This window comes from Corapipo altera, unplaced genomic scaffold, assembly GCF_003945725.1.
Source record: "Corapipo altera isolate COAL_440 unplaced genomic scaffold, ASM394572v1 239, whole genome shotgun sequence".
Taxonomy (NCBI): Eukaryota; Metazoa; Chordata; class Aves; order Passeriformes; family Pipridae; genus Corapipo; species Corapipo altera.
Genome location: NW_020884938.1, coordinates 3,363,828 through 3,388,707, shown reverse-complemented (window position 1 = coordinate 3,388,707; position 24,880 = coordinate 3,363,828). Strand labels below are relative to the sequence as shown.

General features: G+C 42.3%; 1 protein-coding gene across 3 annotated transcripts in view; it reads left to right on the top strand.

The window, feature by feature from the left end:
• Positions 1-2,134: 2,134 nt before the first annotated feature.
• ITPR2 (inositol 1,4,5-trisphosphate receptor type 2) overlaps positions 2,135-24,880 on the top strand; it is a 242,940-nt gene continuing 220,194 nt past the window's right edge. The window contains exons 1-5 of one of the 3 annotated variants that reach the window (XM_027660753.1): positions 2,135-2,191; positions 4,145-4,249; positions 5,039-5,118; positions 7,738-7,741; positions 8,272-8,451. In XM_027660753.1, coding sequence (XP_027516554.1) covers positions 8,360-8,451 — 92 coding nt within the window. In that variant the 5' untranslated portion in view covers positions 2,135-2,191; positions 4,145-4,249; positions 5,039-5,118; positions 7,738-7,741; positions 8,272-8,359. Of the gene's footprint in view, positions 2,192-3,417; positions 3,578-4,144; positions 4,250-5,038; positions 5,119-7,737; positions 7,742-8,157; positions 8,452-24,880 lie in introns of those variants that run through there. The other 2 variants (XM_027660754.1, XM_027660752.1) reach the window with 2 other exon arrangements.

Below are 24,880 nucleotides of genomic sequence, written 5' to 3'. Positions count from 1 at the left end.
GAGAAACAAAAGGTTATTTCACTGGTTTAATTTTTGTATAGCATTGAAACAGGGATTTTATCAAGCACTCACATCACTTATCTATTTAAATCTCATGATGCTGGAGGATCTGAAATTGCATGTCTCAGCTTTTAAGGATTCAGCTGTGTTATGCTAATGTTTAAAGTGTCTAAGGAAGACAACCAAATGAGAAACATCTACAAAAAAAAAATCCCACAAAATAAGCCCAAATGAAAAAAATTCAACTCTCAGGGACAAGGCATGAGGCATTCCTAAATGTAAAAGCAATTGAGGTATTTTCATGTGATTATTATGCAACCTCTTTTTATGTTTTCAAAGTTCCAGGAAAATTTAGTAGTTCAGGATTCAACATAACTTTTAGGCAAGATTTTTGTTTCAATCCATTGCATTCTGGACTATGAGGAAGAGAGAAAGTCCAGTCTAGGGATCCCAATGTGCTGTAGTGTTTTGGTGTCTCTAATTCCATATTAATGTATAAAAAACCCCTTAATCTGTTTCTAATTTCTAATTCAAACTCGTGTTTCCTGGGCACAATTGGGCTGAGATGCCAGAAATCCTTTGGGAACATCTCTCATATAGAACACTTCCTTCATCTAGGCGTAAAATCAGTCTGAAATAAAGGTGGGTGAACCTCAAATCTTGGTCCATATTTGGCCTTAAAGACATTTTCTGCCTCCTTGGAATCACAGCCCAGTCACTTGGCTGTGCTAATTTAATTATTCCATAATGTCCTGGGAAGTAGTGAGCATTTGGGACAGGTAAAAGTAGGAGAGACTTTGGAAGGATCCAACCTGGATGCACCAGTGCTGATCAGAGGGGATGGGGGGAGCTGAGTTTGTCCAAAAGGATTTCTTGTACTTCCCTATCCATTAGTTCTCTAGACACAGTAATTCACAGAAAAACATAAATTCTTTCTGGTTTCTAATTTTTCCTTCCCAACACATTTCTGAGAAACTTCAGTACTTGGTGTTGTGCTTTTAGGGAGAGGTGAGGGAGGGGAGCTATTTCTTCAAATGGGTTTTAATGACTCCAGACCTCCATAACTTACTTCCCTGGAAATGCAGTGCCAACTACCCAAAGCCTTTTGTGTTCCCCTCCCCATCTGAAAGCTGGAATGGGCCCAAGGTGAAGGTCTGTGGCCCCTGCTTTCACGAGGAAAGACTGATTCTCCTGAAAAAAGCTGCTTTTCCTGCTGTTTCCTTGCCCAAACTTGGACCAGAAAGAGCAATGCACTTCATCCCAAAGTTAGAAATGGAGGATGGGCATCGAGACAGCTGCTCGAGGAAAAATAATCACAATTTTCTTTCCCCTCTGGTAATTTTTAATGTGGTCAAAAACCAAAAAAAGCTGGCAAAGCTCTTTTTTTTTTTTTCTTTAAACATGGCCAGGATGCTGGTGAAAGGACACAATTCTGGCAAAAACCCCAACAGTATTTAATTTTGCAAAAGATTTTCAATAAGAAAATAAAATTCTTGAAAAAAAAGCCCAAAGCAAACAACATCAAAAGCACAAGGCTTTTTAAGCAGCCCTGAAGTACAAAGCTTTCACAGGTTTCTACATCTTTCCTGATAAAATTAGGAAAGGTAGGGAGATATTCCTCAGGTACACTTTTCAAGCTCCATGATTGCAATTAAATTGCAGCCATACTGCAATTACAGATATTTTCCACTTTTTAAAAATATATTAGCTCCTAGATGTTTCCACTTTATCCGGCGTGGAAATACAATTACAATTTTAGGCTTCTTATTAGAACTGTTATTTTTCTCAGATTTTACTGTGGGAATTTGTGCAAAGCTTTCTTAATTTTGGAGTTAAAAAAAAAAATACAATATTGAGTTTCTGTGAAATGTTGCTTGTGTGATTTAATATCTAATTATTTTAAAGAACTGCTGTATGTTACCTGTGCTGTATTCAGACTGTAACCACTGCCATGGGGTCAGCTCGTAATAAAGTATTAATGAGAGCAGTCAAAACACAATGGCTTTTTAATTACAGTCACTGTACAGGTCTGTTGATTCTTCTGTTGCACAGGTTGTGGTTAGGGGTGGGCTGGGACTGAAAAGGAGGCTTTCTTTGGTTTTATGAAGATGATTCACTTCTTTCCCTGCATTTTCAGGTTTGAACCTCCTGAAGTCTCCTGACTGCCAGCAAAAGAGAAAATTCCAACAAGGTGCGTCCCTCTGTCTTTATTTTGTAGGGAAAGGCTTCATTTTTAGGAAGCCAAGCAGCAAAGAAAAGCCCAGGAGACACTGCCTGACTAACAAGTCTGTGGGGGCTGGCAGGGACTTCTGCAAGGTTGAAAGCAAACTTGGTGTAACTGCTGGCACTTGTTACATGTAGGAATAGTAAGTCCATTTTTGTGCCCTTCCTGATGCTCTCTCTGTGGTTGGGAGCTGATAGAAGGCAACGCTTCAGCTTCCTGAACCCTCTAAATAAAGCTCCCTTTCTATAGGGGTGTTTTTCAGAGAGAGAGGCACATTGTCCTTCCTGCTTTGGTTGGGTTTTCGTATTTTGGCTCTTTGAATGAACAACTTTGGTCATTAAACAGTTGGAAACTTATTTCAAAAAGGCTTGAATGTATTGCAAGGGAAAAATATCTTCACTTGAATGGCTTGGAGCTGCTCTCTGGAGTTTATTTACATAGCTGCTGCATTGTGCCACAGCAAGAGGGGCAGCCAGGCTTCCTCTTTAATCTAAACTCCTTTTGCTTAAGTCATTAATTCACAAATAACTTCAGGTTCCTTTATTTCTAAGTTTGCTTCTTTCAAGAGATTATTATAGCAAGCCAGTGATTATTTAAATACTTGAATTAATACATATATTACTCTTGTAAATTCAGATATAGCAAAGAGCAAGTCAGACAGTCACTGTCCATGCATCAAACCACAGTGTGACCCGGTGAGGATGCAAAGCTCACACCCACATCGTAGTGAGAGCTGCCCACCTCTAATGTTGAGAAAAATGTGTTTCCCTCTGAGAGAAAGCCCTTTATAAAACAAGGTGTTAGGAATTCAGCTAGAATTTGCTGTTCCCAATAAGCCAGGTGGAATGAAGTGGGTAAGCCAGTACTGAATGCTCCGTATTCTGGTTTTCTCATTCTCAATCAAATAATGGCTTTTATTTTGCATGATTCACTGCTTTATTACATTGCTAAATCCCATTTATCTCTGTCAGGCCTGCTTTACCCCGAGGTGTTCTTTTGGTGTGTGTTTTTTGTAACCATATTTTGTATGGCACCAATACCTGCATATTGTTTAAAACAACACCAGTTAAGAGTTAACTCCCAGCAGGAGAAAAAAAGGCCAACTGAGTCCCCACAGCTGGATATCTATCAAGAAATCACCAGTTCTCTGACGTTTGCTGTGGGCAAAGGAAAACAAAGCTCTACCAGCCATAAATCAACCCCTGTATGCGAGTACTGTCAAAATGAGCTGCTGAGGCACTCTCTGATCCAACCTGTGGGCCAAGAAGTGCTGTCTTTTCTACATCCCAGTGTTTGGAAATGCCCTTGTGCTCAAGGAAGAGCTGGGGTGCCTCAAATACAGACATCCACAAGGTAACGGGCATCTCCAGATTGTATGGGAAACTTCATTAGGTGCCTTTAAAAGCCAGGCCTTCCTCACATAAGCTGTTAATTGTGCCTTGCTTGAGATAAGTACATTAAAAATATTCCAGCTACAGATGGGCTTTGAAATCAGAGCTGGATTTTAAATATCAAAATGTCTGGAATGGTTTGATATTTCTTCTTCTTCTTTTTTTTTTTCTTCCCCCCTTCCTCTATTAGAAAGATGAGAAACAAACCCTAGGCTTTTTGGGTGCAAACTTTCATATAGTTGTATGGGGTGCCTGCCTGGGTTTTGGCCTGCTCCCATCTCCATCTATTGTATTAAAACAGTTAAAGGCATTCTTCTCTTCCCCCTTTTCCCCTGCAGCTGGAAAGTATCCCCTGCTTTTGTGCAAACAAACATCAATGCTGCCTGTTGTATAAGCCTGTGGTTGGTTCAGTTTGCCTTCACTGGAGTGACCTATATATCTGTAACTTCATACAAGATGTGTAGGTGTGGGATTAAAATCTTTCCAATCAGACAATTTTCAAATGCATAAAAAGTTTGACTTCTGTCAGGAACCTCCCCTGTTTGGACAAGATGAGCAGGAAATCCAGACGTGTTCCTGAGATGTGAGGGGTAAAAAAGGAACAAGAGTATGATGACATCAGCCTATTTATTTGGTGAGTTTTTGGAGACTGAGGACTTTCTAATATTGTGTATTTTCACATCTAAAGTGGATGCTCAATGCTGCAATGGGGTGTTTCTAGTGATCTCTCTGTGGATAAACTGCTTCTCTCTTGTATCTCAGCACCACAATGAACATCAAAATCAGACACAGAGATCATGGTAAAATGTCCCTGCATTCAAATATTGCAAATACTTTTATAGAGAGAGAGCTGATTTCAGAATACCACTGCAAAAATCACTTGATTCTCTGAAAACAAGTAATAGCTTACAAATGAAAGTTGAGAAAGAAAGGCTTCTTCACTTTTACAATGTACAGAGCAATATGTGCACCAGGGCTGTCTGTCAGCACTGACTGATGATTCCTGAGTCTGGGTCCTTTTTCATGGCAAAGCCTGTGCTCCCAGCTTTGGAACAAAAGATTGCCAGAGATAACTGATGGAAAACACATCCCAGCTATTGACTAAGCAGCCTCATCTTCACCCTACAGCTAATTGCAAGGTAAAAAACTGTAGTAAAAATGTCCATTTTATCAACCAATTGGTTTATTTCTGCTCCAGATAAATGAAGCAATATTCCATTACCATCTCTGACCATGCTTTATTTTTTTCTATGTAGACTTGTTATGACAAAATTTCTTTCATTTTAATTAAATTTTTCTAGATACTATCTTCATAAAAGTAGCACTCAGAGAGGTATAATCACTACTTTTAATAGAAGAGGGTTAATGCTTGTTAAAAATGCTGGAGTAGCATTTGTCACTACTTTTGTTTGTCTGTCTGCAGGGAGAGGATGATCAAGGACTCCTCAGATCTGCTTTTCCTGGGTGATCTTCATACCAGTTTAAGTCCTGCTCTACCAAGTGGTTAAATGCTTGGTTATTTTTGGCACACAAATAATCTGGTGACTTCAGTGAGGTTGTGGGACTGTTTCAGTGACACAGGTTTGAAATTAAGCGTTTGCTTAAATACTTGACTGCCTTCTGGTTTTGACCTCTGCTTTTTTTTTCTGCAAAACTGATTTCATACAACTCATTTCTAGTTAACAGCCACCACTGCTTGGAACTGGATTGAGGTTTCATTTAATTTATATCACCAGAGAGCTACAAGGTGGTAACAACTTTCTGCTGCTGGCACGATCCAGCCTGAGCCAAGATGAACAAGCCTGGAAATGAAGGAGAATTCAGCCTGTGCCTTGATTTCCTTGGGGGGGAAGGGACAAAGATGACTGCAAGTGTAGGGCTCCTATCAGCCACGGCAAGCAAACACTAAATATTTTCTAAAGTGACCTGAATTGACCTTCTTGTAATGGCAAAACACACACAGGTAGAGCTGTCAAGGACACAGCAGTCCTGCTTCCCTGCTGACAGCCTCCAGGGATGTCCCAGGTACCAAAGGACACTTCAGATGGCCCCAATAACCTGTGTTTAGGCAACAGAGTTATACCTTCCTGACTGAGAATGGTCCCAAATGGGGATTTGCACCAAGGACAAGCAACCTTGCTGCTTGGCCAAGTTCTGAAGTTCATTCTCAGGAAAACTCCCACTAATCTAAGGCACACCAGGATTTCATTTATTGCTGGAAAATGTGAAACCTCCCTGACTAAAGTATCTTAATTAGGCCATTAGAGCCTGGTATAAAATGGCTGAGATAAACAGGGGCAGGAGGGCACAGGATATTGTCAATGCATTGTAAAGCCTTTGCTGCTCAGTCCCAAGTTCAAACTGTCCAGAACCACATTTTCATGGGATAAAACACCTGAGCCCTCTGTGGGGTGGCTCCTGGTAGGGCCCTTAGGTCCGTGCTTTTCACTTGACCTGTGGGCAGGGATCCACAGCTTCTCTCCCCTCTGCTGCCTCGTGCTGCTTGGACTTTCAGTTTCTAATTCTGGTGTGTTTTAATTTAGTGCAGTTTTTGGATTCACTGTGTGTGCTTGGGGCAATTTGAAGAGCCTCATCTTCAGTTTTCCTGTGCAGGGGCTGGTTCCAGAACGGGGGATCTGTCACGTGTTCTCTTCATATTGCTTTTCCAGAAGTGTTTTAACAGCTGTCATTAGTTACTCCAGGAGACTGAAATCAAAGAATTTGGTGAATCTGGGGTCTGTGTTGTATGTATGTGTACAGGAGGAGATGCAGATCATAGAATCATAAAACAGAATAACAGAATGGTTTGGGTTGGCCATCCAACCTGTCCTTGAACACTTCCAGGGATGAGGCAGCCACAGCTTCTCTGGGCAACCTGTGCCAGGACCTCACCACCCTCGCAGGGAAGAATTTTTTCCTGATATCTGATCTATGACTCCTCTCAGTTTGAAGCCATTCCCCATGTCCTGTCACTTCATGCCCTTGTAAAAAGTCCTTCTCCACCTGTCTTGTAGGCTGTGAAGGTACTGAAAGGTGCTATCAGGTCTCCTCTAAGCCTTCTCTTCCACAGGCTGAACAACCCCAACTCTCTCAGCCTTTCCTCATAGGGGAGTTCTTTGGTGGTGTTTTTGTATAAAAAAGTGACAAATCCAAAATATTCACCTTAAAAGAGCAAAAGAGGGACTTCTAGAATGGCATAACAGGGTTTTTTTTCTCTACAGATAGATGTTAAAAATTTCTTGTTTTTACTTTGAGACTCATGATTTCTGATGTCAAGAATTTATGCTCAGAAGTGAGATAAGGCTAAAAGCTGTACATGTGGGAAATAAAATGCAAGTGTGAAACTCTCAGCTTATTACTCACTACCAGCAGTCTGCACATTCCTGCAACTAGGTTTGTATTCTTATCATTTGAGCGCTAGTACTTGATCAGGCTGTTAGACTTGCATGAGTTATTGTTTCTTTTAATTTGTTGTTGTTGGTTTTTTTTTAATCCAAATAATCTATTGGAAGAACACATGTGGTGACAAATACTATTGCTGAGTTTACCTGTATTTAGGAGCTGAAAAAATCTGGAAAAGTAGAAATACTATGATTCCTAAACCGTTAGTGAAAATTACATTTTTGTTTAAAGAATGCACAGAGTTTTTAAGAATAAAAATCCCACATTGGCCTCTGTGGCAGCTGGGCCTTCTTCCTCTGGTGAGTGTGGGGAGGCTGCAGTGTCCCTGCTTTCTGGGGCAGAAAAGCCTTTTAGAGTTCTCTTTACATCGAGGGTGAGGGTGTTTTTTTGTTAAATTGGTGGTAATTATCTTAAGCAAATGTGTGCTGTTGGGCCTGTTCAGCCTCGAGAAGAGACATTGAGAGGGGATCTCATCCATGTGTGTCAGTGTCTGCAGGGAGGGGACAGAGGATGGACCAGGCTCTGCTCGGGGGTGCCCAGCAATGCGACAAGAGGCCACAGGCAGGAACCGATGCCCAAGAAGTTCCACCTGGACATGAGGAAGAACTTCTTTGCTGTGCAGTGATCGAGCACTGAACAGATTGTCCAGAGAGGGTGTGGAGTCTCCCTCACTGGGAGAACCGTCTGGACACAATCCTGTGCCATGTGCTCTGGGATCAGGGAGGTGGGAGCAGATGCCCCACTGTGGTCCCTCCCAACCTGACCCATCTTGTGATTCCGTGAAGTCCCGCACAGGGACTAAAAAAAAAAAAAAAAAGGATTCGTGGCTCCTGAAGTTTGAAAGCCATAAACCAGAGGGTGACACAGGCTGAGTGACCACACCAAACGCAGTCTCCGGGCAGAGGGGAAGGGTCTCAGCCGAGGGGATCGCCCGCGCCTCTGCACCGCGGGGAATTTCCGAGGGTCTCCGCCGCATCTCTCCCGGCTGACGGGGTGCAGGGGCTCCGAGCCCGGGGGTGTCCGGCCCCTGCCCGAGCCCGGGGGTGGCTGCGGGGCGGGGCGGGGCGGGGCGGGGGGCGGAGGAGGCGCGGGGGGCGGGCGGGGCCGGGCCGGGAGCTCCGCGCACACCGCGCTCATGTCAGCCCGCACCGCGCCGCAGGGGCCGAGCGAAGCCTCCCTGGATCCCTCCGATTTGCCTGTATTTTAATTCTTTAATTTATTTCATTTTAATTTTTTTTTTTTTTTACGAAGAAGGGGGAGGAAAGCGGAAAAAACACCCCCGGCTTCACGGGGAAAAAAAAAAAGAAAAAAAAAACAAACCCAAGAAAAAAAATGAGCCAGAATGTCTGAGAAAATGTCCAGCTTTCTGTACATCGGGGACATCGTGTCCCTGTACGCCGAGGGCTCCGTGAACGGGTTCATCAGCACGCTGGGGTGAGTGAGTGCGGGGCTCGCAGCCCGCGGCACAGGAAGGGGCGGCAGCGCGCCCTGCTCGGCGGAGCGGGGAAAGTAGGAAGTGCTGGGGAACGGGAAGGGATGAGAGAAGTTCTCAGGGCCGGGGAGCGGGGCCCGGGCCCCGCCGTACCTCCTCCTGCAGCTCCCGGCACTCCCCGCCCGGCTCCGGCGCCCCCGGTTCTTCAGACCCCGCGCTGTGCTGTGCCCTTAGCGCAGTCAGCACGCAGAGCTGCCATCTATCTATCTATCTATCTATCTATCTATCTATCTATCTATCTATCTATCTATCTGTCTATCTATCTATCTATCTATCTATTTATTTTAGTTGTACCTCTGAGAATTTCTGACAGTTTCCGTGCTCATCTTGCCATGAATCAGCTCGTTAAAAACCTGCACACCTTTGCTTCTGGTTTGTGTCTGCCTGAGGTCTTGTCTGTGGTTGTCGATGATCAGATATTTACGATCAGATAGTTTAATTTAATGGAGATGCCTTTTTTTCCCCGTGAGCTCTTCTTTCTCTCTGCAGGGTGAAAGGGTGTAGTTTAGCTGTGGCTGCTTCGCTGAACTGCCGCTTGCTTCAGTTTTTTATTAACCTCGGCCGCTTTAAATCACCTTCTTGGAATCCAGGAGGGAAAACCTCAGCGAATGACGATAGCGATACATTGATACATTTCTTTGAAGTTTGGCTGCAGTGAGGTGTCCCGAGGGTGCAGCAGTTCCCTCTGATGTTCCCAGGAGAGCTGCAGTAGTTCCAGTAACTTTGTGGCATGTCCAAAGTGAGCATGTCCTGAAACCTTTGTCACTGGCAACATCTCCTGCACTGCATGGATTGTAGCGATCCCATGGACAAGGCAGCTCAAACTCTAGTTAGATATCAGTGTCATTTGCTGCTTAAACGTTAATGGTACCTTTGGAATAACAGTTAAACCTGCCAAGGCTGGTTAACACGGGTATCGCTCCTGTATTGGTGTAGCCTCCCTGTGTTCTGTGATCCCTTCCATGGGGGACTGTAGGGTGAAGTAAGGTTGGTATTAAAATGCAAACAGTGAATGTGTAAGATACTTGGAGTGGTGCTGCTACTGGAAAAGAGATGGTGTTCAAGGTCTTTTATATATTTTTTTTAATCTTATTATTGCATCCAATCCTTGCTGCTCACTCTTTTAATCTGTTGACAAGTGTTTTTCAATGGTTTGTTCCTCTATTTGTTAATTTGGCGCCTCCTCTCACTGACTGTCTGTGTTGTCTCACACCTCCTTTCTGACATTGCTGACTCTGGCAATTTTAAATCCTGCCTGAAAAAGTTTTCTTTCTGCAACTGTTTATTGCTGGATATTGTTTCTTACTCTTCTAACCCCAGCACTTCTTTTTTTTTAATTTCGCCATTGGTTTGCTGTCTTGTTCTATCTCATCTCTGTGTTCTGCTATGTGGAGGAAGCTAAATTTGCTGTGCTTTCCTTTTCATTGTGTTCTTCCTTTCTGAGAGCACCTGCTTGTCCACAGTTACAGATGTTTCTGCTGTGACTAATGCTTGTATGACTGTCACTCCAATATGTGTTTTGGCATTGCCGTGCCACAGTTTTAAGGCTGCTGATCCTCCCCTTATCCCTTGGAGTTAAGGCAGGACATTTATTCCCAGTTTTAAAGATGAGAAGCAAAGATCAAAGCTTGTCTAAGGCACCTGGGAGCTCTTTACTAGAAGAAATAATTGAGCTCAAGCCAACACTCTGTCCAGGCTCTCTTTCAGCCCAGCTCAAGAAAACTGCTTGGGATGAGACAAGACTCCTGTGTGCATCAGGAGACAAGACTCCTTCAGTGACAGGCCAGGAGTTCAACAATGCTGATGTACCTCTGTTGGCTTTTCAGTCCAACTTTTTTGTGCCCTGCTCTCTGACATAGTAAAAGCAGCCTGAGAGCCAGGAGGCTGGAGTGGAGGAGCTGCAGGAAACTTGAATTTGCCAGTGGAAAAACCCCCATACCTGCTGAATGGGAATGCTGACCCCTTTGCTGGTGGTACAAGAGCTTGGACTGACATTTAAAGTTGTGATGCCAGGTTACCATATCTGTGCCAGCTCTTGCAATTGCTGCCTTTGGACTGGTTGCAGCAACACAAGATGCAGAAAAAAACTCTTATACTCAGGGAAAACTTGCTCAGCTGCACTTTGCAAACACCTGAAAAGATGAACCCTCATTTTCCACAGGTGCCTCTAGTTGGTGAGGACAAGGTGGGGTAGGATTAGGAATGATTTCTCTTTTTTTTGGACTGCTGTGGGTCCTTGTTTAATTGCTTTTGCCTGGGTTACACCTGAAATGTTGCCGGGCAAACCAGCCTGTCACCTGCACTATGGAGCCCACTGGGGAGTCTCCTGCTGTTTCAAGAACTTGAAATCCAGTTCAGGCCTATGACTCTGGAGCAGGGAGAGAGTCCTGCTGATTTTAAGCTATCAAAGGCTGATTGTTTCCTAAACAAAGTGTGAGCAAGGCCGTTCTATAAATAGGATAAAAAAGTGCCCAGCACCTCTGCAAGCAGGGGAGGTCTGTCATGGCAGGGGACCTCACTCCTTGAGGAGTTGAACCAGCTCAACAAATGGGTTTTGAGGGAGATTTCTAAGCATAGGCTGTTTCATGCATTTTAGAGTATTTTTTCCTCACTTGCTGGTGCAGAAATTTCCACATGGTCTGTTTTTGCTGAAAACTTTAAGCCAAGAGAAAGATGTAGCTGAGCTGTTCAGGTCATGTGTGGGGTCAGGTTAATAGCTCCTATAACCTGAGTGTGGCAATATTCCTCTTGTGTAGTTTAGGAGGTCCCAACTGCCTTTTTTTAGGAGACAGGGGATCTGCGCCCTTGGCCCTTGATCCAGGTGAGCCTGGTGAGGGCAGCAGGGCCTTTCCACACCTCCCTCTGGAATGAGCATTTGGGAATTGCTGGAACAAGATTCTGTGAGTGGTACTCAAAGGGTTGGGGCACTCCTTTGAGCTGGAGGAAATCTATGTTCTCATCCTCCTTGTCTCTGAACTGTTTCATGACTATAAACAGCTGTTGGATGTGGGGATGAGGGCTTTGCTTTCACATTTGATCTCTCTTAGTCTGAAGAGGAGACTGAACCTCTCTTCCACATCTGAGGTTAGTGCTGTAGGGTGGGATGGGGGCAGGGAAGTCAGGCAGTGCCTGCTCCAAATTCTTCTTCCTATATCCATATTTTAAGAGGCAGAGATTGGGCTCAGTTTTTTGGAAGAAGAGGTGTAACCACTGGTCTCCAGGAGGATGTTCCAGGCTGTGGATCCCACATGGAGAGGGGCATCTCTGGCTATTGGTACAGGAAAGGGTTTTAGGGCTCAGCATTTTCAGCAGGCCTTTGGATACTTGAGGTACTGAGAATCCAAACAATCCCCCGCTCTTTTTTCTGCTTGGCTTTGGGCTTATTCTGGATTTGAATGCTGCTCTGAGGTGCTGATGGTGTGTCTTCTGGCTTTTCCAATCCCCCACCTCCCCTCCTTCCTTTTTAAATAGGAGAATGCTTTTGGACATATAAGCTGATAGCCTTGAAATTTAGTGCAGAAAAGGAAACATTTGGGAGAAGGAATTTACATCCCTTGATAGTTTTCTGCCCTTGCAAGATGTATTTTGTGCTGGGTTATGGAATTGTGCTAATACTGAGGGGTTTGACACAGTAAAACTTTTACACAGTTGGAGGCTTTATGTCCCACAGGGAGGGTGTGTCAGAGCCAGGCAGTGAATTCAGTTATCTTGTCTTAGACTAGTGTCTGAACCTTGAGACCACCTTTCTCAGTATTTTGGCTGTGAATGCTGAGAATGAAAATTGTATTAATCACCTATCAGTACAATGAGGGGAAAAAAGTATTCCTGATGGGAGGGGTGGAAGGAAAAAAGCAAGTAAGGACAATGGCCAGGATCAGCTGTAGGAAAGTTTGAGGGTGAGCCTTTTAGTCACCATGGGGAGCTGCATTCCTGTCTCACCTCCATAAATGTGCTTCTATGCCATAGCAGGGAGAGATCTCATGGAACATAATCACTGGAGCATGAAGCAGGACCCACCTGCTTGGTCATACGTGGCCCTGGATGATGAGGGGTGCTGAGTTGTATTTCTCATTAGCAGCAAAAAGTGTGTTGTAGAGTATTTTTACTAATTTTCCTCAGTCTAATGTTGATTTTTTCCTGGATATCTCATCTTAATTTTTCAAAGCTCTTCTTGGAACTTTCTTGTTTGAAATATCACAGGTTTATTCAAGCTCCTTCACTGGATTTTTGTGCAGGAGTTGTCTTTTTGAAGTTGGACTTCACACACAGATTGAGTCAATCACACTTCGTGAAGAGGCAAGGTGAAGTAGAAAGTGCTTTAGAAACAGCATAAATCAGAATATTCCAAATATAACAAAGCTAAAACTTGTTATCCTGGTGCCTTCAGGAATGGTCCCTAAGAGAAAAGGTGCAGTGACTGATGATGCTCACAACACACCAATGCAGAGTTTTCATCAGAGCCCTTATTTTTCTAACCCTTCTCTCCTACTGTCTGAAGATGTAAGCCATGGTTAAGGAACAGAGTATCCTTTAATTAATAGCAAATTTTTCTTTCATGTCCCAGCTGAAAAAAGGTAATTAGTCAGGAAAGAATAAAAAAGCCTGAAGAAAGTGAGAGTGGCATAACTAGAGTTACTCATAATTTAGTTCTGGTATACGTAGAATCAAATAATACCTGGAAGAGGGAAGGGAAGATGCATTTCAGCTTTTCTGTGGGCAAAAGTACTTGTAGGTTTTGTTTCCTAGGTACTTTATCCTCCAGACTAATGGTACCAATGAGATTTGACAGTTTTGATTGTGTGTAATTTTTTTTAAATACTGTGTAGGTTTGGCATTTTCAGGAATATGTTTGGTTGTCTTTCTGATGCAGCAGCCCTGCTCTGAACCCTCCAGCTGCTTTGAATATATGCTAATGTACACTTTTCAGCTGTGTGGGGTATTGCTTTTCTGTGATAACTTTGTAAAGCACAAGCTATATTAGATGCATTATTAAACACTTTCATTGATCTTACAATAAATGCCGTGTAAGTGGAGATGTAGACACATAATACAGCCCTCTATCTTGCATACCTTGCCATGCAGTACATATATCAAAGCTTATATCCTCTGTAATTATCCACTCTCACTAGCAATTAGGCACGGCTCCAGCTTTGCCATTTGTAACAGCCTTTATTTTGATGCTCAGTTTCAAATGTTGTAACAACAGTGCCATCCTTAAATAAACAATGAGACAAAGCTTTCCACAAAGCAGCCTTACGGGAATGCAGCGAGTAATAAGCCCCGGAGGGCTCAGACTTGTTTCTGAAGTTTTCCTTATACACAGAGCCTAGCCTGGGTGTGAGGGGAAAAAAGCATTAGACTTAATTACAGTGTTATGATTTATGAGTCTGTGTGCTAAAATGGAATATCCTTGGTGCAGAGAGCTCGTTATCGAGCAGAACTGGGGAGAAAATTGGGGTTAGGGAAAGAACTGATTGATTAATGCAGGAGGGAGTTTACCTGTAAGCTGTGTGGTAGTAATGGAAATAAGAGAGGAATTTTGAATTGAGATAAGACATACTACAAGTTCTCAGCTGGGCTATGGGTAATGTGGGGAGTAGTCAGGAAAGAGAGGGGAGATTGTTTGACCTGCATGACTTAAAGTCTTTTTTTAACTGCCTTTTACATAATGAGAGGACTAACTAAACTAAACCAGTCTTGACGTGGTTCTTGGTGCTGTTAGAAATCACGACTACCCTGTATTTTAAAGGTACCACAGAGGAAAGAGTCAGGTCAATCTTTGACTTCCCCAGCCTGGAATATGATTTCCCAAGAAGCTCCTGAACCTTTGCTCAGCCGGTGTTTGAAACCGTTTGCTGTTCGAGGTGTAGGCGGTGGCTGCTACTCGGCTGAAGCCTGAGCCTGTTTGTTGAGCAGTAACACTGAGCTGTGTCCTCTGCACGTGGATTTACTGCACTTGAAAGTCTGGTTTTTGCTTGCTTTGAAAGGTCGGTTACTTCTTGTATGATGTACTTGATAAGGGATATTTATGGCAAAACTGGAGAAAGGAAAATGAACAGTCATTCAGGATTTTGCTTTTTTACCTCCTGTGTGTTGTGTTTTGCCACTTAATCAGAGGTGTATGTTTTAATTATGTTAAAAGGACATAATTCCCTTGTGACTGATTCTTTTAAACTTCTATTGATTATTTGTAAGTCTCATTCCATCTAATTACTTGAATCAATCCTTCCACCACTATGAAGATGTGTAAACACTTCCTGATGTAAATTCTGTTTATGATGCTAAACCTCAATGCTTTGGGCCTGCAGCTGTGTGGGAAGTGAATCCCAGTTCCCAGGGTTTCCAGCTTCCTTTCCTGGGGGGCTACAGGGAAGCCCCAGTTGTCCAGCAGCTTTGTGTTCCCTCTCTCTAGAGAAGTAAAAGTAACTTCTGTTTTCACTACCTCAGTTCACCTCAAATATGAAACAAACCAAGGAATTGCATTCTAGCAAGGTAAGTTTTTGCTGCAAAATTAGGAAAAGAGTTAAACAAAAAAGCAGGGTTAAAATGGACCTGTTATTCATGTCCTATATTAGGTACTGGTGGAGGTTTTGAGGGGCTGTTTTGGCTGTGGAAACCAAAAGGTTGTGTCAGGACTGGTCTTGCTGCTCAGCTAGTGCTGATTTTGTGACTCTCTGTGTACTTTGATTTTTCAAATGTTTGAGGCTTGTGCTAAGGCTGCTGTGGTCTCAAACATTTGAATACCTGTTGATTTTTTTTTTTTTGTTCCAAGGGTTTTTGGTGTTGTTTAGGAAAATGCAGAACTATATCACCTTCTCCAGGAGAATGCCTGAGGTGAAGGTTCAGTTCCTGTAGAAAGAGTTTTAAGGTTGCCTATGGGACCTTTTGTAATACAAAAGTTATATAAAATGGATTTAGTACTTGGTAATTCCTATGTAATACAGTTTGGGCAATTCTTTTGAAATGTCCCTTTAGGTTGTTGCTGCTGCATGAGTGAAGACATGTAGTTGAAATTTATATGAAAATACTTGGTGGAAGGAGGCTGGAAGGGCATATCCAAGTGCGGTTGTTACCATTTGATACTAAGTTTGCTACAGCTCTTCTCTGTACCAAGAATTGGTATTAAAACCAGTAATCAGGTTTTTATTCTTTGACCTCCAGCAGATAAAAATCAATGTCATTTAAAAGAAAATCAACAAACAAAAACTGAAACGAGGCTTTTTATATGAATCTCAAAATACAGAAACTTCTTGTGATCCAGTGCTTGGACTTCTTATCTTGATTCCCTTTTAGGAGCTTGTTTGAATTTCAAACAGCTTTTTTATTCCCTGCACTTGACACACACAAGTTAATCAGTGTTGCAGGGGCAGCTGAAAACTCCCTCATGGAGAAAAGCTTGAAAACCAGAATGATCACTAATGAAATGTAAGAAGTGCCCTGAGTTTAGTAGTAATTTTCTTCCATTAACTTAAAGTGTGTGCTTTGCAGGTAGGGGGGCCTAACTAATGGTATGTGAGTACTTGAGACCCCAAGCAGTGCTTTTTGCATGTCCTGGTTGATTTTGTTTTACATTTAGCTGGGCTTAGATTTCTGACAGGCCCCCCAGTTGTTCCAGGTAACAGGAACAGTGGTGTACTTTGCTAAAATGTTCTTAGTCACCATTTCAGTCTGGCTTGTGTCTTTTTATTGTTCAGAAACAATAAATAAAGAGAGGAAACAAAATTAATGGATTGGGAAAGACTGGATATCGCTTTTGAAAACAGAGAGCAGACCTTGTGTAGTTTTGAATGCTGAAAAATGTTCAAATGCATCACTAAGCAAGGTCCATTCTTCCCATCAAAGAATAAAAGTTTAAGGCTACTTAAATTTTTTTTTTTTTTTAAATCCTTCATTAAAAAACCCCAACCTAACAAACTGCATGGAGTGAAAGAGATTAAGTGCCTGTTAGTAGTATTTTCTCTGATATTTTGGACAATTTATTGAGGTTATCACCTTTTGCCAAGGTGGACTTAATACCAGCCTGAGGGTGCCAATCCATAGGCTTCACTCCTCACCCAAATTTGACAGGGCCTAGTGAGCTTGGCTCTTTACAGAGAGATGAAAGGTCAGACTTAGGTGGAGAGTTTTGTGGAATTTTGATATTCTAAAATGAGGTTTTACATCAGGCTTGCTGATATAAAAATCAGGTAGGGCCATCTCTGTAATGCTTCTTAGGTTGAAGGCAGAACTCAGTAAGTTAAGCTTTACTGTCAAACAGGTTTCATAAGTAATGAACTGATGTAGAATTGTTTTGGACTTTAGGTTGCTTTAAAGACACTGAAGTTATTGCAGTAAACACAGGAAGTCCAAGTCTCAAGATTTTCAGTTATCTTTGCAGATATCCTTACATATCATCATAGCATGTTATTTATAAAGAATATTAGTATACAGAAAAAAAATTCTTGCCTTTAAAAGATAAAAATACAAAATAACATACAGAAAGTTAAGAGGAATTTTTTTTTAGGTGGTGAGGACGTAACAGTTTATTTGCATGTCAGGCTGGCCAAGTTGATTGAAGGGATGGAGCAGCTCTGCTGTGAGGAAAGGCTGAGAGAGTTGGGGTTGTTCAGCCTGGAGAAGAGAAGGCTTTGGGGTGACCTGATTGTGGCCTTCCAGGATCTGAAGGGAGCCCACAAGGAAGATGGAAAGAGACTATTTCCAAGGGCCTGGAGTGACAGGACAAGGGGGAATGGCTTCAAACTGACAGACAGTAGGTTTAGATTGGATATTAGGGAGAAATTCTTCCCTGGGAGGGTGGGGAGGCCCTGGCACAGGTTACCCAGAGAAGCTGTTGCTGCCCCTGGATCCTTGGAAGTGTTGAAGGCCAGGTTGGGTGGGGCTCTGAGCACCCTGGTCTAGTGGAAGGTGTCCCTGCCCATGGCAGGGGGTTGGAATTAGATGATTTTTAGGGTCCCTTCCAACCCAGGTCATTCTATGATATTATAGATTATTTTACTCAGAAAAAGTAACTAAGTCTCATGACATTATTTCCTGTATAGGTGATCCAAAATGTAGGGATCACCTGCAAATTTGTAGATTTAAGTTGCAAATATATCATGAGGCAGTTTTAATAACTTGTTGAATAGAAGCCAAGTTAAGATTTCTACTTCCTTGGCTGGATCTTCTGGGATACTAAAAGATTGATAGGATTTGGTCATGAGACCCTTCAAAGGCTCCTCAGAGAGGGCACTGCTGTGGCCTCTGGGCAGCTGCAGGGTTTGGGTCAGAGGTTTGTGTCAGCAATGGCTTCTCTTGCTGAAACAAAACAAGGTCAGGACCTAGCAGGCAATAATTCTTGTCTGTATTAACTTTTGTAGTTGAACAGGTTTTTCTGCCACTGAATGTAAGAACCAATTAATTTTGCAACCCCCCTGGAATATCTAGGATATAGCAAAGCCATTTGCATGGGAAGTTTGGTTGTACCAGCTCATTTGAGGCCACACTGTGGAGTCAAACTTGGTTTCACCTGGTCCGTTTCCTTTCCATGTCAGATTAAACTCCCTCCTGTGATTAGACTGCTCCTAATGGAATTGTTTTACTTAAGCTGGAAGCGGGACAGTGCTGGTTTGAGTTTTCAACTATGGATCTAAACTATGTTTAAGAGGAGATACTGGATTAAAGGGTGGGACACAAGAGACTTGCACAAGGTTGTTGACAAATTGTGGAAAATAACCAAAGACTCCAAGTTCTGGGTCAGTGCTCTTTTTGTAAGTGTTGATCTACCAAGCTGTTCAATACATGAATTGTTTTATATTGGTTTATCTCACGGGAGCAAGGCAGTTGTGACAAAGCTAGTTAGTTTATTAAAGTTTTCATGTATCAAAAGTTGTTTTATCTTAAGGATGCATCTAAAGATGGAGAATGAGGTTTATCGTGACAAGAAAAAAGTGTGCTGAAGAGAGTTTTACACTTGCTTATGCTCAAATGTTGGGTGGAACCTCTTTGACAGTGGTAAATACAATTATTAATGTTCTTCATTTGTAATGGGGGTGAGAGAGAAAATCCTTCCTACTTTCTGCTGCCAGATTACTGGAAGAATGGAAATCATCACCCAAAGCACATACACTTGGTAAAACCTGAGGAAAAGCTGAGTCTTGCTATCCAAGAAGCTTTTTAGAAAGAAATTCAGCATCATCAGGGCAAGCTAAAGGGGCCTAAATGAGTACAGAGAGGATAAGACAAAAACCTCAGTCAGAGCCAGAGAAAAATCTGATATGGTGACCCAGAGGCAATAAAAGTGAGTGTGCTGCTGAGCACTCTTCTCCCTGAAAACTGTTATCAAAGAAACTCCTGCTGTTTGTTTTGTCCTCTGCCCAGGAAAATAAGAATTCACAAATCCTTGGATTTGGTTGATGATCTTAAAGGTATTTTCCAACCTAAATGATTCTATAAAATTATTTCCGAATAAATGATCAAGGAAATACCTGGAGCCATCTCCAACTTTTCTTTATAGCAGAAACAGCCTTTATGTCTCCAGAACTGACATAATTACCTGTGACTAATGATAATAGGGTATTCTGGGGTGGATCCGACCTCCAAAATGGAAATTTGGGACTGGTATTACATGTGGAGCAAGAAATAATATGGACCCTCAAAAGAGACCAGAGAAAATTGATATGGTTTCTAATACAAGAGCTGGAAGCCTTGCAGGTGGAAATAAAGCAATAATGAAAATGCCATCTGAAAAAATAACTGGGTGCATCCGTAGGAGTCAAAGGAAAAAAGTTTCCTAGTGACACTTTGAATAATGATTTGCAGGTGAAAGTGAAACCTTTCATGGGCAGCAATTACAAACTGTCTGGGAAAAGAGCAGGCAATTTACCCTCTCTCAAACAGCAAAGTAGGGTCACTGAGCTGGTCAGAAATATATTTGCTGTGGTCCTGATCTGTTTTTCCTCAAAATATAGGTGAGGAAAGCTTTGGGTTTGAGCCTTAGCACAGGCTTGACTTTAAAAATGAACTTGCAGATTGGTTATCCAGGTGTGGAAATGTAAGTATGAAAAGACAAAGGGGACTTGAGAAGGTGACAAAATATAATTTTTAAACTCCTTGGGGACAAGTAGTGCTTGGTGCTTAAAATTTCAGACATTTTCATTTTAATTTGTCTGAGGAAGAAGTATGAGGTCAGTACTATGCTGAGACACCTTGAGAGCAGCTTAATGTTTAGTTGTAGGAATTAATAGGGCTGTTCTTCCAGCTCTCGGGTGCTCAGAGATCTGGGAGCAGCAGGATGACCTTGATGCCTCACCCAAATGAACTCCTGCAGATATTGCCTTAGGCAGAAGATCAAAGAATTATTTCAAGGAATGACTCTGCTGAAAAAGGCATCACTTTTTTCTTGCCTTCTCCTAACTTGCAAAACATCCTGAATAAGATGCAAATCCCCCTGAATCATTCACTTGATGGATGTATTGTTCCTGGAATGGACTTCAGAGCAGCCAAAAAGAATGTGTAGCATCCCCTCAGAGTGGCAACATCAATGTTTTCTGGTCATGTCAGGCAAGCTTGGAAGTTAGAAATGAGATGGTGCACAGGTGATTCTATTCACTCAGAAATTGTAGTGTTGCTTTGAAACTGCTGAAATTTGAGGGGCTGTGAGAGTAATTTAAAAACCATCTGATTAAGTGATGTGTGAGCAGGATGTGGAAAACGGTGCAGGAAATGTGATGTTTGCAAGATAGATAAAAGAGACAGAGCCCCAGTGCAACAGCATTTTGTGGGGGCAGCACTGGAGTGTGTTGCTGAAGAGCTGAGCTTTTTTTCTCCAAGAGAATTGATAGTTCTGTGACATAGTGGTGATTTATTTCCCAAAATCTCCTGGTGCTTGTGGAGTCAGGCACCAAAGGGCACTTCAAATAGGAGAGACTTGGCTGAGTGATTCTTGTAGGTTTAGAAACAAGACTAAGATCCATCAATGTATCAAAGGAAAATTTTATTTCCAAGTATTTCACTAAGTCTTTGAGACTGCAGGTTTCCTCTCTCAGTGTGCCCACAGGCTGATGGGTGTGAGGAAGGTATGAATCCTTTCAACTCTCTTATTTTATAGATTCAAGGAAATAAGGGCACTATGTCCCATTGCTTTTGAGGAATTTAAAGCAGAAGTGGATGAGAGTATGAATTATACTCCAGAAGTTGTTTTGTTTCAGTGTAAAGCAAATCTCTATATTATAAAGGAATTTTGGTGGGATGTGGACTGTGTAGAGGATCAAACACTAGACTGGAAAAGCTTGTTTGAGCCTGTTTGGGAACATGAACATCTCTTGGATGCAATTTTATAGGAAAAGCTTATGAAGTCCAGGAGTTGACTGGATGTGAGTGAGACATAGTGAATCAAGGAGAATTTAGCCCCAATTGCACTTTGTGCCTCCTTTTTTATGTAGTTACATAGAAATGTATGTGTTAAAATAGTCTGCCCTTGTAGTGACAAGTGCATGGACTAAAGAGACCGAGTTCATTTCCAGACCAAAGAATGAAGATTTCCAGCAAGCTGAGGTCAAAGAGCACCTTTTCAGTAGCTGCTTTTCATCTGTTATCTTGCTTTAGCAGAGTTCATAGAAGAACTAAAGGAATTTTATCCCTTTAGCTCGAAAGAACTGAAAATATCCTCTTCTTTCCAATCACTTCAGTCCGCTGAGGATAACGAAGTTGTTGTATTTCCAGACTTGCCCGAGTGCTGAAATGTTGTCAAGTATCTTCAAATGCTGTCAGAGTGGAATCTACACCTTGGATGTGGGTATCTAGGTTTGTGAGTGATGTTTCCTGTTGGAGGAGTTCTGGAATTTTCATGTTCTGGCTGGTTTTGATTGGTTTGATGTGATGGTGGTTTGAGGAATCAGACCTGATTCCCTGTTTTCTAAGGATTGCTGAAGACACTCATTATTTCTATTGAAAAACAGAGGCAGGTTTTTTTCTCCCTGACTTTTACAGACAGAAGAAATATGGATGTATTTTGTAAGCTGGGCCTTAAATATTCCATAAGTTCTCAGTCTGCTCCATATAAAATGGAGAATAATCTTATGGGGAATAATTCTGAGTGAAATGAAGCAGGTTATTTAGTTGAGGAGAAGAGACAGGAGGTCCTATGCATTCAGTGAAGTGTGTTGGGATCTCTTCCAGGCTGAGGGGGTTCACTGTGGTCCATTGTTTCCAACATTTCATCTCCTTGTGGAGGAACTGGAAGCTTGTTTGTCTCTGTTACCAAGCTCTGGCATCCTGAAGGAGTGGTTTGTGCTGGCAGTGACACCCTGCAGGGGACATTTTGTACGACTGATACTTCTGCCACAGCACTTGCAGTTTGTGTGGTTGGTGGCAGGATGTCAAAGGGGAAATTGGAACTGTAAAGGGTCCACACAACTCAAACAGATCACAAGTGATTATCTGTTATCACTAAACAGTCTTTTGCATAGTTTCTGCTTCTGAGGGAGTTTGGAAAATTAAGTGATTCTGAGTCTCGGGATGCCAATGAGTTTTGGTTTCCTGTTAGTTTGCAGGAAGGGAGTCTCTGATCTTTGCCTGTATTGGGGATTTAAGTCAGGAATTTGATGACTCCACCACTACCTACTCCCTAGATTGATCTTTTCAGATAGACCATGAATGTGAAGGGACTGAGGATTTTCTGGAAGGGACTGATATGTTCATTATAATAGTATAGATCCAATGACACGAGATCCTTTCTGTAAAGGCCAAACACAGGAGAGGCAGTGGACAGGTTTAACACTTCCCCAGCTGACTGGTGGCTCTTTGTGCTCTGGAGATGATGGATTTTCCATTTGGAGGCTGGTGTTCCCAGCTTAAACTGGCACATGGGTGTCCAGATAAATTTCTGTGTGTTTGAATTTCTGATTTATCAGCTCTAATGCAGGAAGCTGCTTTCAAGTGAGTCTTGGCCAGAGGGCGGTTTCTGGGGGTGCTGTGAAGTTTCGTTTTGCATCTTGTACTGTTGAAAGGAGGGGAAGTGGGATATTTGTGTCATCCCTTGCAGATGGAGAACTGAGCTCGTGCTGGTCAGCTGTTTTCTGGGCACTGTGTTGCCAGGGTAAGTCAGCAGAGAAGCTGATCCAAATGCCAATTGAAAGTCTGCTCCACAGCTCTGACAAGATCTCTACAAAGTTAGTTGGCAAGAGCTAAGGCATAACTTTGGTGAATTAAGTGCTGTGATACTTTTTTCTCCAATTTCAGGATGACAAGTTAGATACAAGCTTTTCTGTTGTATAAACACAGAGCTTTATACACAAACAAATAGTTATTTTTGGTGCTCATTTCCTATGAAAAAAAAATTAAACTTGAAAGGTAAAAATAAACAAAAACATGTTCTAAAACTCCTTCAGAGTAAAGGTTAGAGAAGAGGAAACAACAAAGGCTCAAACTCACTTCCAATTCACATAATTGCTGACACGAAGCTGCAGACCAACCAGATGAACTGCACACTGTGAGGTGCAGGAGCAATTTGTAATCCTTTTAAGTTACCAGAGTGTCAAGAAGCACATACATGCAGTGCAATAAATCCTTGTCTCTGCTTCAATTTTGCTAAGAAATATTATCTATTTAGGCTTAACCAATATCTGTATCTATCTAAATGGATCAGAAGAGAGCAGTTAACTTCTGAGGTCTTATTTAGGGCACTGTGCTGATGGAGGGATTTATATGTGAGTTAACTGTGGTATCAGATTATTGTGCCTTTTGCTTTGGTGAATAGTTTTTCAAACCGGTGAGGCTGTGGATATGCATTTACTCTGAAGGCTATTTTTTATCAGTGGCCTCATGTCACTGTTCAGCATCCAAACAGTTTCTATGAGTGCTTCTTAGCCCTCTCTAAGCAACAGGAGTTAATATACTGTAACAATTGAATAGATGATTTGTGCTAACAGAGTTGACTGTTGCTCAGAGACCCTCAGGCTGTGAAAGGTTGTAACATGAAATGAGTGAGCCAGAGTAATGTTTACTTTTGCCCTTGCCTGGATTTGGGTCAACTTAATCCTTTTATTGAATGTTGTGATCTATGAGTCTTGTAACTCAAAAGAGTGCCAGGGAGGCTGTTTTATTTCCATGTGTCAAATCAGGAAACAGTGGAGAACTTCAGAGAGAGATGTGGGGCAAGGCTGCAGCTGCAATTCCCAGTCAGAGAAAAAGCTTGGGAAGAGCCTGTCAGTTTTAGCAGGAGGCCAGATCTTCTGCCACTCAGACTGGAGTGTCTCAATGTCCTCTGAAACGGAAGTTTTAATCAAAGTATATCAGACCAATTGTTTATGTGAGTGGATGAGATTATCCCAGACAGTGTGGGGCTGTTTGACTTGGAAAAAGAACTATGTAAAGAAAGTCCTCAAAGCCTCACCACAGAGATAGTCAATTGGCTTTTGGATTATGTCATAAAATCTGGGAAGGTGATAAAAACTGAGCTGATTTTTGGGTGGGGTGCTGGGCTATCTTTTCAGATCAACTTATAGCTGTGGAGTATTATTTACTATGCACAAATGAATAGGGAATAGGAGCTGAGGCAGCGGGTATGTTTTTAATCTTAATGTGCCAGGCAGCGGGTTAACTTCTTGTGATAATGTGTCCAAGAGGGTTGTGGAGTGATAAGGAAAAGCTTTGAATAGTTTTACTGGGCTGAATATTATTGCACAATATTAGATTAGAACTTTTTAAAGGGGGGGCTGTGCACACCAAGTAGTTTGTTTGACTTGAAACTAGATGTGAACTTTGGTGTGCTTTTTTTTCTTTTGTGTCCAGGTTCCCCTTGCAGAGAAAGTGTGAAGTAGACAGTCACTATGGGATCCAGGGTGGCAGGGATATAAAAACCTCAGGATCTCAGGCTTGCCTGTAACTGCATTTAAAACCTTACACTGACACAGAGAGGTGGAATACACCAAGTACCCTGAAAGGTGGAACATGTTCTTTCTGGGAGGAGCTGCTAAAATGTATCCCATTTACTTACAATTTTCCCTTAAGAAAATAAGAAGAAGTGGCCTGAGAGAGCTGACATCTCTGAAAAGGGAAACAGGGATTTCTGTTGCATCTGTTGCCTCCATGGTCCCTACCACTTGGTCATGCAGGAGTAAGTAACCATGGCTATTAGTTCATCACCCACCACGTTCTCACCTTGCTCCAGTCCCTCATGGTATCTGCATGGTCTTCTTCCAACGAGGTCCTTTCTTTTCTGCTCATATTGTTTTTCTCCCCCCTCACTTGTGCCACACCTCCCCGAGGCCTTGGAGCCCTGTTGCTGTGCCATCCCCCTGCCAGCCTGTCTCACAAAATCAGATTTTGTCCCTCCCCTATGCACCTCTTGCTTGAAGGCATGTGCTGGATGCCTGTGGGCATCAAAAACTTCTG